The sequence below is a fragment of the Castanea sativa genome, chromosome 7 (assembly GCF_040712315.1).
Source record: "Castanea sativa cultivar Marrone di Chiusa Pesio chromosome 7, ASM4071231v1".
Lineage (NCBI taxonomy): Eukaryota > Viridiplantae > Streptophyta > Magnoliopsida > Fagales > Fagaceae > Castanea > Castanea sativa.
In genome coordinates this window covers 9384540-9398653 of record NC_134019.1, presented here as the reverse complement: position 1 = coordinate 9398653, position 14114 = coordinate 9384540, and the positions used below count along the sequence as shown (strand labels likewise).

The 14114-nt window shown below is 34.4% G+C and overlaps 1 protein-coding gene across 1 annotated transcript; it reads right to left on the bottom strand.

Moving 5' to 3' along the window:
- Window positions 1-13427: 13427 nt before the first annotated feature.
- Window positions 13428-14114, bottom strand: LOC142643931 (uncharacterized). Its single transcript, XM_075818639.1, has one exon. It carries the CDS (start codon window positions 14112-14114, stop codon window positions 13428-13430), a length of 687 nt encoding a protein of 228 aa, XP_075674754.1.

Below are 14114 nucleotides of genomic sequence, written 5' to 3'. Positions count from 1 at the left end.
AAGCATGCGCATCACTTAGAATGAGAGCATACTTGATCATAAAATTAACGTACCGTTTTAACCCACTCAACTCAGATGAGTGGGTTCATATAACTTTTTTTTTAGATGTATTTTTTATATTAATTAATTGGATTTTTAAACTTGAAAAATTAGAAAAATACAAAATTTAACAACAACATCTAACAGAAGCAAAGAAAGACTTTAATTGAATAAATTTGAAATTAAAAGACTTAATTGAATAAAAACAAATCTAAAGAATTGAAATAACTTTTAGTTGATAGATGAGTATAATTTGTATTTTAACCTTAATTTTTTCTTATGACCTTTCCTCTAAACTTTTATAAGCCACAATTTTTCAAGTCATTAATTATTATAATATATATTTTATTACAAATCAATTTCACCGGTTATAACTCACTTTTTATCAGGATAAACAATCCAATATTTTAATTCTAACCAAATTGCATTACATATATTTTTTTATGTATATTAATTCTTTGATTTTATTTTATTTACTGATGCAAATTTAAAATTTTATTATTCATAAATATTTTTTGGTACAGTTGGCGACTACATATATATTAGCATGCTACTTTAACTCTAGTTTTTCTCATTTCCAAATAGTAAAAAGTTAACGGATTCTTTAAAGATATTGATTTATGAAATATTTTTATAAATTTTTTTATGAAAAAAGGAAAAAAAATAAATGAATTTTTTGAAAACTTTTTATATTTCTCAGGAAAGTGATATTAAACTTTTCTTAAAATGATCTATTAACAAATGTCATAAGGGCTCCCACATTAACAAAATCCTTCTAAATATCCAAAAAAAAACAAAGAGAAAATCTCTCACCTTTCTTTTGTGTACACTCTCTCTTTACAGAAATAAATGATGGGTCCAGCTTCCCTACCATTCAAAACCCTCCCATTTTCTCCCACTTTTAAACAATCCAAAGGTAAACAAATAGACATTTCAAACAGAGAAATGATATGTTCACAACATTTTCAAAACATTTTTACAACAAATTTTAAATGGCAAGTTGTTACTGGTTGTTATTATTGGAGCAAAAAAGTAATTTTAGTGTTAGGTTAAAATTTGAACTAATAACAACTAACCACCTATAATTTGTTATGAAAATATTGTAAAAATGTTGTAGACGTAGCATATCTTTCAAATAATTTTTCACTTTAATACTCTCTCTCTCTCTCTCTCCAACATCATCACTGTCAACTGAACATTAGAGGTGCCAAGTTCAGACCTCCCAGAGAAAAGGCCTCTCCCTAATCAAAACAAAAAACACCTTAGCATTAGAGCCAACATTTCTTACTTAAGTACCCATGTAAACACTGTCCATGAATCAAACATTTACCATTCGGTTATCGATGGGTTGTAAGGAAAGTTAATTAGAACAAATTATTAATTTTTTGGTTGACTGGCTGATTGGAAAAATATAAAAACGATGGCCTGTGCATTTTTTAAATCAAACAAATTATTGATTGGCTGATTTTCCAATGCATAAAAACCCAGAATGATAAAGAAATCGGAATGGGAAATCCTAAAATTTAAACAGAATATAACAAATTTTATTATAAAAGAATTTTAAATAAAAATGTAGAATGAAAGTAGGGTCATTGGTGGCTGCAATTACTAGAGCTGTTGGAATAGCTGGAACTGAATCAATCTTTTTTAAGCCTACAAAGTTGTTAACAGTGTTGATGTTGGAGAGGGAGAGATGGGCAGAGAAAGAAAGATAAATAATGAGAGAGTTATTGTTTTAATTGGCTTTTTCTTTTTTCTTTTTTGAATTTGTTTGAAATTTTTTGTTTCGATCAGGGATAGACTTCTTCTCTTCCTTGACGAGGTTCGATCTTGGCAACTCTAATGCTTGGATAACAAGGAAGAGAGAAAGAAAGACTAATTTAATAGTATTTGGCGTGACTATTTGGTAGTCATTGGATTGTTTATTTGTCAAGTGTCTTTCATTTAGATAAAAATGAGGAAAAAATTGGGAGGAGAGTCGGATTTATGATAATGATCTTACTGATTACCTTTTTCTCCAAAAAAAAAAAAAAAATCTTACTAATTACCTATTTCTTTATTTCCAAAAAAAATAAAATAAAAAAAGAGTAAATTACATATTTGATCTCTATCCTTTAGTTCATATTTTAATCTGGTCTCAAATCTGCCTTGGAAGTACTAGAGATCTTACAATACGAGAAGTATTTGGGATTACCATCTTTGGTGGGAAAAAACAAAAAGGCCAATTTCAACTACATTAAGGAGAGAGTTTGGAAAAAAATTCAAGGGTGGAAGGAAAAGCTTCTGTCTCAAGCAGGTAGAGAAATCTTTATTAAGGCTGTGGTCCAAGCAATACCAACCTACACAATGAGCTGCTTCAAACTTCCTTTAGGACTTTGTGGAGATATTGAGAGTCTCATAAGAAAGTTTTGGTGGGGCCAAAAATGTGATAGAAGGAAGGTACATTGGGTCAAGTGGGATACCCTTTGTAAGCCAAAGTCGGAAGGAAGCATGGGGTTTAAAGATTTGGCAAATTTCAATGACGCCCTCTTAGCAAAACAAGCATGGCGATTACTTCACCAAAAAAACTCCCTATTTTATAGAGTTTTTAAGGCGAGGTTCTTTCCACATTGCTCTATCCTAGAAGCTTCTTACTCCAGTTCGGGGTCTTATGCATGGCATAGCATATTAAAAGGGTGAGATTTATTGTTGAAGGGAGCACAGTGGAGAGTGGGTTGTGGTGATGCTATTAGTGTATGGAACGATGCTTGGCTACCTTCTAAAGATCATCCGAGAATTGAATCCCAAGTGGTACCTAGTTTTGAGGATATGAAAGTTTTGACACTCATAGACCCAGTCACATGGAAGTGGGATTTCAATTTGTTGAATGGACTCTTCACCCCATAGGAGGCAAAGCTGATTTCAAGCATCCCTTTGTGTCCAAATGCAGTGGAGGATATAGGTGGAGTTTGGATACAACTTCTGCGTTTCCACGTCGCGTTTTGCTTCCTTTTTTTTTTTTTTTTTTTTTTTTTTAAACCCAACCGCAAGGTTTGACTATTCAGCCATGAACAGTGCACAAATGCACTGTTCATGGGTCCCACAAATTTCACTTTTCAGCAACTTTTTCATTAAAAATGGGTCCCACAGTACTATTCACACATTTAAAAATTATTTTGCTACAGTGTTTTCAGTTTTCAGTTTTCAGTTTCAGCAAAATAAGTTCTATCCAAACGGACTCATAGTTGTTTAGCCTTTCACCCCCATTAGGAATTTACACAGTGAGATCGGGTACAAGGTTCCTCACAGTAGACCAAGCACCAAATTTACAAGATATGTTAGCACATCCAGGTAATGAAGTGTGGAAGTTAATCTGGAGTCTCAATGTGCAAAGCAAAGTCCGAAATTTCTTATGGAGGACTTGTCACAATGCGTTACCGGTGAAACAAAATTTGAGACGAAGGCATATCATAAATGAAGACATATGTGAGCTGTGCAAGTTAGAGACCGAATTGGTTTTCCACGCTCTTTGGGGATGCTCACAGCTTACACAGGTGTGGGGATCATTGCCTACATTTTCATTCAGGCAAACGAGAGACTTTTTATCCATTCAGGAAGTGCTCACTTACACGAATAAAGAATAGAAAAATTTGGAGCTGCTGGCCTCAGTGATGTGGACGATTTGGCATCACAGAAACCAGGTTCGTACCTCTCCAAAGGATTTCCTACTAGCACAGGTAGCACCAACAGCGACTCAAGCATTGGTAGTCTTCCAACAAGCCAATACCAATGAGGCTGCGCATTTCAGAGGCCGTCCTCAAACCCGGAATCAATGGTCACCACCGGCGGATGGGGAAATTAAAGTTAACTTTGACAGAGCTTAGTTTAGAGATATAGGCAAAGCAGGTATTGGAGTTGTTATCCGGAATAGCAGAGGACAAGCACTGGCTTCCCTATCCGAGGAAGCAAGCCTTCCTTTCTCTCCAGACATAACTGAAGCAATAACGGCTGCTACAGCTATTTCTTTTGCATAGGGGCTCGACTTCACTTCATTTATATTAGAGGGGGACTCCGCAAATATTAATAAAACTTTGAAGTTCGAGGAGGTATCATTATCCTCCTTTGGTCATATTCTCTATTTAGCGAAAGCCATGATAGCAGGTAGCAATGTTGGTTTTTCTCATGTTGGTCGAATGGGTAATATGGTAGCACATAACCTAGCTCAACATGCTAGACATGTTAGAGGTTTCTCGGTATGGACGGAGAATGTTTCTCCACATCTTTCTCATGTACTCTGTGCCGATTACAGTTGATTTGTTTTTCTAATAAAGTTCAAGTCTTGATTCTCAAAAAAAAAAAAATTCAATCTGGTCTTTAATATTTCAATTGTGTCAATTTGGTCTCTAACCTTTTAATGTCACGTCAATTTAATCTCTGCCGTTATATCTAGGATGAAATTGCTGATATGGCAAATGACCAAAAATAAATTTTAGTTTGTTGACACATCAATGGAAGCTAATTTTTTTTATTTTGGCCATTAGACACATCATCAATTTTCATTCAAAAGATAAAAAGTGGAGACTAAATTGACACGATATTAAAAGGTTAGAGACCAGATTGACACAATTGAAAAATTAGGAATCAAATTAAAATATATTGTATAAGATAGGGATCAAATACGTAGTTTATTTTTTATAAAAAAATACTATTTCCGAATCAACTTGACAAAAAAAGTATCCTACAAGACCTCCCCATAAATATTGTCCCACAATGTTAATTCACTAACCAATTGTTTTTTTTAAAATTAAGTTGTCATGATGATTTATTAACAAACCAACTTAACAAAAATAGTATCCTACAAGACTTCCCCATATATATCAAGGAAGTCAATACCGTACCGGAGGCTGTACCGGTTTGGCCACCGGTACGATATATTTCGGATACCGGTCAGTACCGGTGTACCGTTTCGGATTTACCGCTATTTTATATATATATAGACACACACATATACCAAAATCTCTAGAACCATGTTTATAAACATATAATATTTTACTTATATTATAGTAAATATAAAAGTTTATTATAAAATATTACCTCAATTCAAAACAAATTATTCATAGTTTTAGACTTTAGTATCAAATAAAAGAAAAAAAAATACAATATAAAAAATAGAAAACTTAGTTGTTCATTGCATACTTAGAAAACAAATAATACTAAGAAGTTAATATAAATAAGTTACCATTATGCCTTTACAAAAATTTAAAAATTACAAAACTAAAAAATTAAAAAAAAAAAAAAAAGCTTTTTTCTGTACCGGCCGGTATTGCCCGAAATTGGCCAGTATGGCCGGTACGCAGCCGGTACGGCTGGTATTTTTTCCGGTACAATATAGAAGTGTACCGGTATCGGTACGGTATCGACCACACTGATATATATTGTCCCACAATAGTAATGCACTAACCAATTGTTTGTTTTTTTTTTCCCGAACCAAGTTGCAATGAAAATTAATTATCAAACCAACTTGACGAAAAAAGTATCCTAGAAGACCTTCCCATACAATATTAATACACTAATCAATTATTTGTTTTTTCAGAACTAAGTTGCCATGACGATTAATTATCCATATATATATGGGCAGTAAAATCAGAATTCAATTTAAAAAATTAATAGTGTACCAATTTCCAAATAACTAGTTGGCTTGATGTTTTGAATATTAATTGCAACATAATGCTAAGGGCCCTCCTTTGAAAATGACAAATCCATCCTGGGGGAAAAGAAAAAGTAGGAGTGTAGGAGAGCCTTTTTTTATTTTATTTAATTGACAGTCATTCGAATTAGGGTTGCCCATCAACTCATCAAACCTAACCCACTCGTCCGAATCGAACCGACCCAAAGGCCCACAAGTTGATCTGAATGCCCATATGGGTCGACTATGGGTCTTTTAGTATTAAAAAATTTGGGTTTTTGGTTTGAGTTTAGGTTCCACATCTACTAACCCATATAAATTGACCTGACTTGTATGGCTTGCTTTTATTAAGGTACAATTTTTTTTCAATCATACCACGCACCCCAATCCTGTTCAATCATATTTATTTATTCACAAAAAAAAACCCAAATATCACCCATAAATATTTCTCATCTCATTGGCCCACAAATATTTCCTATCTCATTATCTAAATCCAGCCACGATATAAACCATAATAAAAAGCCCAAAAACTCATATCTTATCAAATTTCATTATCATTATTTAGCTAAACCCAAAACCGGCTCTATGAGCCCAATGCACACATCTCATTCTTTTTAAATTCCAAGAATACTACTTATGCTTGACAATATTTCAAAGCCCATGGTTCAAGCTCATGGAAAATTGTTTATTAAAGCCCAATTTTTATTGGCAACATCAAAGATCATTGCTACATGGCATCATTAAAGCCCAATTCTCATTGACAAAATCAAAGGCCTGATTCACATTGACAATATATCAAAAGTTAATTCATTGGTAATATCAAAAGCCCAATACACATTGGCAATATTGAAAGCCCAAATCTCATTGGTAATAACAAAAGCTCAATTCTCATTAGCAATATCAAAAGCCTAATTTACATTAGCACTATTAAAAGCCCAAGCTAGCTACTTGATACTATTTAGTAAAAAAACCAAGGTTATTAATACTTGACAGATACTATATCATAAGTATTTCACTTAAAGTCCAATGATGATCAATGCTATAAGTTCTTAAACCTATTACAATATATATTACAAGCCCATGGAATCTTTAGCAATTATCTTTTCTCAAAACCCATGGCAATCATTTTATAAAAGCCCATGGAAAGTGATGATTATTTATCTTACACCCATGCCATTTATTTATTTCATACCATATTATAAACCCATTGAATTATATAAGAACCCATGGTCACTATTTTTCTCTAATCACAACATTCATAATATTTATCTCCAAAACTCATGGTAATTATTCATCCTACAAGCCCATTATGATTATCTATAAAAAAACCCATGAGAATATGGCAAATATAATCCATTAAGTATTTTAAAGTAATCAAACTCATATCCAAGTACTAAACTATACAAGCTATTATGGGAATTAGTACCCAAAACCTATTATAAGTATTGAAACCCCAAAACATATTCAATTTTACTAACAACCAAAGCCCATGTTGGATAGAAAATCATGGCAACACATAGCAACTTTGTCCATTTTGTAGGACTCAAGGAGTGGAAGCAAATGAGTAAGCCCAAGTGAAGAGAATCACTAAAATAAGGCTTAGCAAAAGTACCCAGAGAAGATACCCAGCTGAAGTACCCAGCAGAAATACTCCAGTGGAAGTGCTCCAGTGGAAGTACTCTAGTGGAAGTACTCTAGAAACTAAGATAGTTGGGGCTAGTTACCTCTTAATTTCAGCAGCTGAAACCTATTGATTATGACAAGACCAAAGGGCTAGAGCTGACATACAAGAGCTGACATACGAGAGCTAAGGTCAGCTCATTTTCTACTTCTTCTTTAAGTTTTGGTCAAAGGAGAATGGAAGCCATAATTAAGACATCCAAGCTCATAAAATCCTCAACTAAATAGTTTATTTTCTTACTAAAAATGTATGTAATTGATTCATGAACTAAGCTCATGAATCCCAAAAGGGGAAATTTAGGGGAAAGTGGTTTGGAGGGCATAAATGACTGTCCGATAGAAGCTCCCAACAGAGGGAGCAATAGTTGACACTTGGCTTGGAGTGTCAACCAACCCTTTTGAGCTTTGATCCTAGTTGCAGCAAGTAAGATCTCCAGTCCTCATACATGCTCTAATCCTATTAGACGAAATTAATCTCCAAATCCTAGCATTTAGTGCCTAGATTAGGAGCATCTTAGCCTCCAGCTACATTACCCAAATAAGAAAAACACTCTAAAAGCAAGTCTCACCATTTTAAGCCAAATCTCAAGAGAGATATTCTGAGATTTTGTTGTTGGTCAGACCTAGTCCTCTCTAAATTTTGCTAATCAATCCCTTAAGCTTCACTATAAAAGGAACTATCATCAACTCATCAAAGACACAAGATCTTATTATAAAATTTCTCACCCATCATGCTATTTTCAACTTATATGTTAGTCACTTAGTTCATAAACTAGCTTTTAGTCCATAAATACCCATTATATCTCCTCAGAAAATCCTAGCACCTTAAAATAGCTATAAATAGCCCCTTTTCTACATCATAGTTGAAAATGACTAAACACTATTCTATCTGTCTTCCATACTTCCATATATTCACTCATACTTTCCATAAAGTTGCCCCCATCACTTACTACATACATATATTCTTTATTATGGGCATAATATGGCACATAGAGATATTGTTTAAACATTTACTGCGCTAGATGGACACTATTTCTCTCCCTTCATTACATCCTAAATTTTCCTCTTTCATTTGTAATTATGGAGTATTTAATCCTTGTTTATTGCTATTACAATGAAAGTTATAATGTTTTGGATACTATGGAAGTTTTCCCTCATGTTGACTTAATAAAAATGAAGAAAGTATATGATTTTTGTATTATGTAAATGCAATTATTAATCTTTCAAATGTCTACCACCGGAGATCTTCCATATTCACTTTTTGGTCATTATTCTCTTGTTTACTTATTATAATTGGCTCACTTTTATATCAACCAACTATTGAGAAAATGCATTTTGGGTTCTTTTGTTGTTCTTTCTAAGATGAAACATATATTCTGAGCTAAGTACGAACCCATGCCATCACATGACAACAGAAGTCTTTGGGCCATGCCTTGAAGCCCAACATTAAGTCTTTGATTTGACCTCCCTAAATATTTTATTTAGGGGATAATAACAATGGAGGAAATGCATGATTTTCAATATGTAAACACATTTATTAATTTTTCAGACATCTACGACTGGTTGTTTCTTTTGTTACTGTTGGACTATTATATATACACTTATTGTGATGGGTGATCCTTTGTGTTAACTATCTTTGCAAGAGGTATTATTGAGGCCTTATCATAATATTTGTTGGATGCAATCCAGACCTTGAGCAAAAATGAGTCTTTCACACTTCACCGATAGCCTTTGGACAATATTTTAAGCCCAAAGTAGAGTGTTGGTCTTAGCTTTCCAAATATCATATTGGTAACGAAAAACACCCCCTTAGTAGAAGTGGGAGTTTTTCCTTTTTCTTTCCTCAATGGAGTATATTTTTAGGTGTTTGCAATTTTACCAGAAGTTCATTCGACTACCAACAAAGTCTTAAATTGTATAATTTTTTTTTTCTCTAATTTATTGGTGCTTTGATTCTGGGATATATCAACCAGCAACTAGTGGAACTTGGTATTAGATTTTGGGTTTTTTTTTTAAATTTTTAATTTCAATTTGTTGGTGCCATTTGTATTTAATGTTATTTTACAAATTAAAAAAGAAAAAGAAAAAGTTCTATATATCAATCTCATCAAGGCCAACGCCCTTTGATGAACAAAACTTTAAATAAGCCTCAAGATCTAATTGAGAATGCCCAAACCGGTCATGCCACAGCTGAGGTTGAAGATTTGGAATGGATAGTGAGGTTGAAGCGGCCATGGCACTAAGACTAATACTAATACATTTCACCACTCGTGCAAACAAATCTCACATTACCCATGTAATCAAACAATTTTAAATCTTCACCAATAGTCAGATCTAGCCGCCACCGATCTACACACCTCCACCTTCACATTTAACTGTATATGGTAAGATGGGCCAGGGTTATTATGGGTAATTCGAATTGTAATGAGTCAATTTGGGCTTTTTCTTTGTCAATATGTGTCTAATTTTTGGTCTTTCGGTTTCTTCTATTTAGCATCTAACTAAATCTGTTCTTGTTCTTACCATGTTATTTAGTCATAACTCAATGTAAAACCCTGCATACAGTCTAATAGTACAAACCTCAACTCCTTTCCACATCCTCCAAGTCTCAATAATGAATTGGAAGGCTCTTTTTTATTAGAGTTTTGATTATTTTACGTCCACTATTTTACAATTTTTTTTATATCTACTTTTATGTGTTAAAATATGGACATCCCCGCATCAATTATGGATATGATTGTAAAATAGTGGATATATATAATTTTTTTTACATCCACTTTTATGTATTAAAATATAAACATTCATGCATCAATTATGGATATATTTGTGAAATAGTGGATATATATCAGTGCTTAGGTACTATAAGAAAAGTATCTATTATCGTATATAGACCAAATTCAATAGCTATTCAGTGATTGACCCCTACAACAAAGGAAGAGCACCAATGATGTGGATTGTTGTGGTTGGGCTAACTAGGACACATTGTTGGAATTGCATGTTGACATATTTCAATTGATACGCTCCTAACATGTAACTAATCAATCTGTGTTATATTGTAGTAATAAATCTAACACTTCGATCTTATTGGTATGGAGGAAATGGCTGATTATATTTCCTGGATTTTGATAGGCACTGATGATCTTTGTCTTACAATGGATCGATTAGAGAGATCATACCAACTTCTCGGGGGCTACAGCGCTGGACAGCATCTATATAGTCTTCAAGGTGACCCTAATCAAATAGTGTACATCATGTTCTACCCCCAGAGGTCTTATGGTACCAATATGGCACCAAGGGTAAAGCTTCCGATCCTTAATGCAACCAAAGAACACCTCCTGGCCTTCGAGTCTAGATGAATTTATGCTAAAAGAAATTGTGTAGTTTTATTTATTTATTTTTATGTAGTTATTGTAGATATTTTTTTTAGAGAGAGAATTGTAGATATTAGTTGGTTGAATGGGCTTAAAATTAGATCCCACTTACAATAAGGTAGAGTTAGCTAGGGAATTTTATACTCTCACATATGTTATTTCACATCCATTTTCATTTTTTAAAATGCGGACATTTTCACATCAATTGTAATATTGATGTGTACAAAGTAGTGTAGGTAAATGATTACTCTTCTTGTGATTAATTATTGGAATCCATCATACTCTGCCCATCCCTTTTAAAGAAGCTTGAAACTTTTTCTTTCTAAAATTTCATTTTGGATTAAGACTACTCTTCTTTCGATTGAATATTGGAATCCAACATATTGGAGTTGGTAGGCTCATTTATTTTGATTTATTTATTATTCAACCATCAGAGACTTTACGAGTTAAGCTAACTGAAACCCACATCTACTTCTGATTAAGGTCTTGATTTTTCACATCTTTCATTTATATATATATATATATATATATATATATATATATATATATTTTTTTTTTTTTTTTTCACATTCACTTTTATGTGTTAAAATGTGAAGATTCTCACATCATTTATAGATTTTTTTTTTTCTTTTGATTATCAGTGTACAAGTACTGCAAGACAAGTATATATTATCCAAGTAGGATAGTGAATCCCAAAAGGTTGGTGGTTAAGTAATCACTAAGTTCTCATGATATCCATGAGATTTTTAGAGTCACTTCTAATATTTGAGGGCCATTCTCAAGAAATTCTTCCCTATAGTAATTTGGTGTGTATGGAATAGGGGAATTGCATTCACCAGGCTATAATCAAATATTTAAAGAGGCATTAGAGGTGGTCGTCAAAAGTAGGAATGTTGTAAATATGATGGCCTGGAATCATTGGAGAGAGCGTCCGGCCCTTTTTCTTCACTTCAAATGTTTCAATCCTCTACATATTACGGCCCTTAAGAGCATCAGCAGTGGGCCTAGTATATGCCAAATGTAAGGTACATTTGGCATTCAGGCCCAAAAATTGCTCAGCAATGGGAAGGCCAAATTGGAAAAGGCCAAATTTATTTTGACATATAGCTACAGTACCATCTTACATTTAATACTTTCTCCTCCTTTTTAACCCGGGAATTTCTCTCTCCTTTCTCATTATTTCTCTTCTTTTCTCTCTATTCTTTCTCTCTTTCTCATCTGCTCTCTGCTCTCTTCAGACCCAAGACTCTCTCCGATGCCCCTCTTTCTCCGATAAGTTAGATGCTTCTCTCTCTCCGATGACCCTCTCTCTCCGATAGTGATTCCGACGAGGCATTGGTGCTTCGATCCCTTTACCGATTCACTCAACTGACGAGGCATCGGTGCTCCGATGACCCTCTTCAAACCGACATTCTTGCATGTGTAGATGACCCTCTCTCTTCAAACCGACAAAATCAACTTCCTTCAAGCTTCCAAGTAGCAAATTCGCTTCCTTTAAGCTTCAACAAAATCGAGCTACCCAATGGGTAATTGAGTAATCCGGTTTTCATAAATTTTTGTTGTGTTTGTGGGTGAAGGTTATGTGGCTTCGCAGTGGTTAGCGATGGAGATCGCGATGGGTTAGTGTTGAGTCGCGTGGGTTATGTGGGTCAGGTGGGTTGTGATTTGTGTGGGAGTGGGTTTTGGGTCGATGGGTGGAGGTGAGTTGATTTCAATAGGTGTGATTTTGGTGGAAAACGGAGTGGTCAGTGGATGCAGCAATGTGGGTTTGGTGGTGCAACGACTTGGGTAGTAGGTGCAGCGGCGAGGGTCTTGTTTTTGACCGTGGGTTGCTATGTTTTTTGTTTTTTGTGGTGTTGATGGTCGGAGAGGGTGATGTTGATGGTCTGGTTTTTTTTTTTTTTTTTTTTTTTTTTTTTTTTTTTTTTTTTTTTTTGTGGCGTTGACAGTAGATTATGGGTTGCTGGTGGTGGTGGTGGTGTCAGGTGTGTATAGTGCAGTGGTGGTGGTGATGGTGGTTCTTGAACAGAAAGAAAGAGAGAAAGAATAAAAAATATTTTGGATTGTAAATGATGGTGATTGTGGAATATATTATTTTATTGTGTAGAAATATTATTTTAATGAGTAGAAGGAAAATAAAAGTTAGGATGTTGAGAGTATTGTATAATTGATAAAGTAGATTTTTGGGATGGTAAAATAGGATGTGATAGAATTCCCAGTTGTGGATGGTCTAACCACTACGCCTTTCATTGTTTCACCTATCAAATTAAGTTGCTTAAATTCGTATCAAAATCATAGGCCGACCTTTATTGCTATATATACTGACTCCATTGTAAATGAATGTAGCAGTAATATATCCTCTCATATATTTTTTTAAGAAGGAAATACTTTCAGACTTTTATTCAAGGGGCTTTAAATCAGCCAAAATAGCAATATCTAAATCTAGTGGAACAGACTCCAACCAGACTTGTAACAAAAATGCAAGTCTTGCTCTTTGAGCTAAGGCGTGTGCTACTGCATTGCCTTGCCTATTGACATGAGAGAGAATAACTTTGTAACAAGCTAACATAAGACAAAATGTCTTTTATAATATGACCAACAGCCGATTTTTCCATACCACTACTACGTAAGGACTTTACTACAATCTCCGAATCACCCTTAAAACAAGATTGCTAGAAACCTATTTCCGAAACAAAGACTACTGCTCTTCTTGCTGCCAAGAACTCCAGAGTCACAACAGAATGTGGTTTCCTGATTTTTTTAGAGAAAGCGGCCATAACTTGACCTTCAGAATTTCGGATGACTACACCAAGGCCGACTTCATCTGATTCATCGAACATTACTCTATCATAATTTGTCTTGAAGCAATCCTGAGGTGGAGGACACCAATGCTTTTGAGAAGGATGTCTACTGCCCCTGGAGTGATTTCCTTGAGTTCCTTGAATCTTGAAGCTTTGAGATAGTCTCATGCGAAAACTGCAATTCTCTCCAGCAGCAAAGAAGGCTCTTGGAGGCGAGATTTGTTTTTGTGGTGCCAGATAGACCATGCTGTGATGCTGAACAACGGAAACATGTGGGGGTTTTTCCTTGATCAACTGCACTAAATCAGAGAAAGAACCCGAGACAGCTGTGTTTTTGTCTACCCAGCCAAAATCAGTTGCCCAAACCGTTTGCACCTTCTCACAGCCCCACAAAGCGTGGAGAACAGATTCATTATCCCTTGAACAGAGATGGCAGATGGGATCGATAGGAATGGCTCTTTTCAGCACATTTTCTTTTATAGGCAGAGAATTTGTACATGATTTCCATAAGAAATGCTTGATTTTTCCCGGTACATTCAGTTTCCCAACTGTTTGCAT

Coding starts and splice junctions, on each gene's coding strand:
- LOC142643931 (XM_075818639.1), bottom strand. CDS start 14,114: ATGCAAACAGTTGGGAAACTGAATGTACCGGGAAAAATCAAGCATTTC.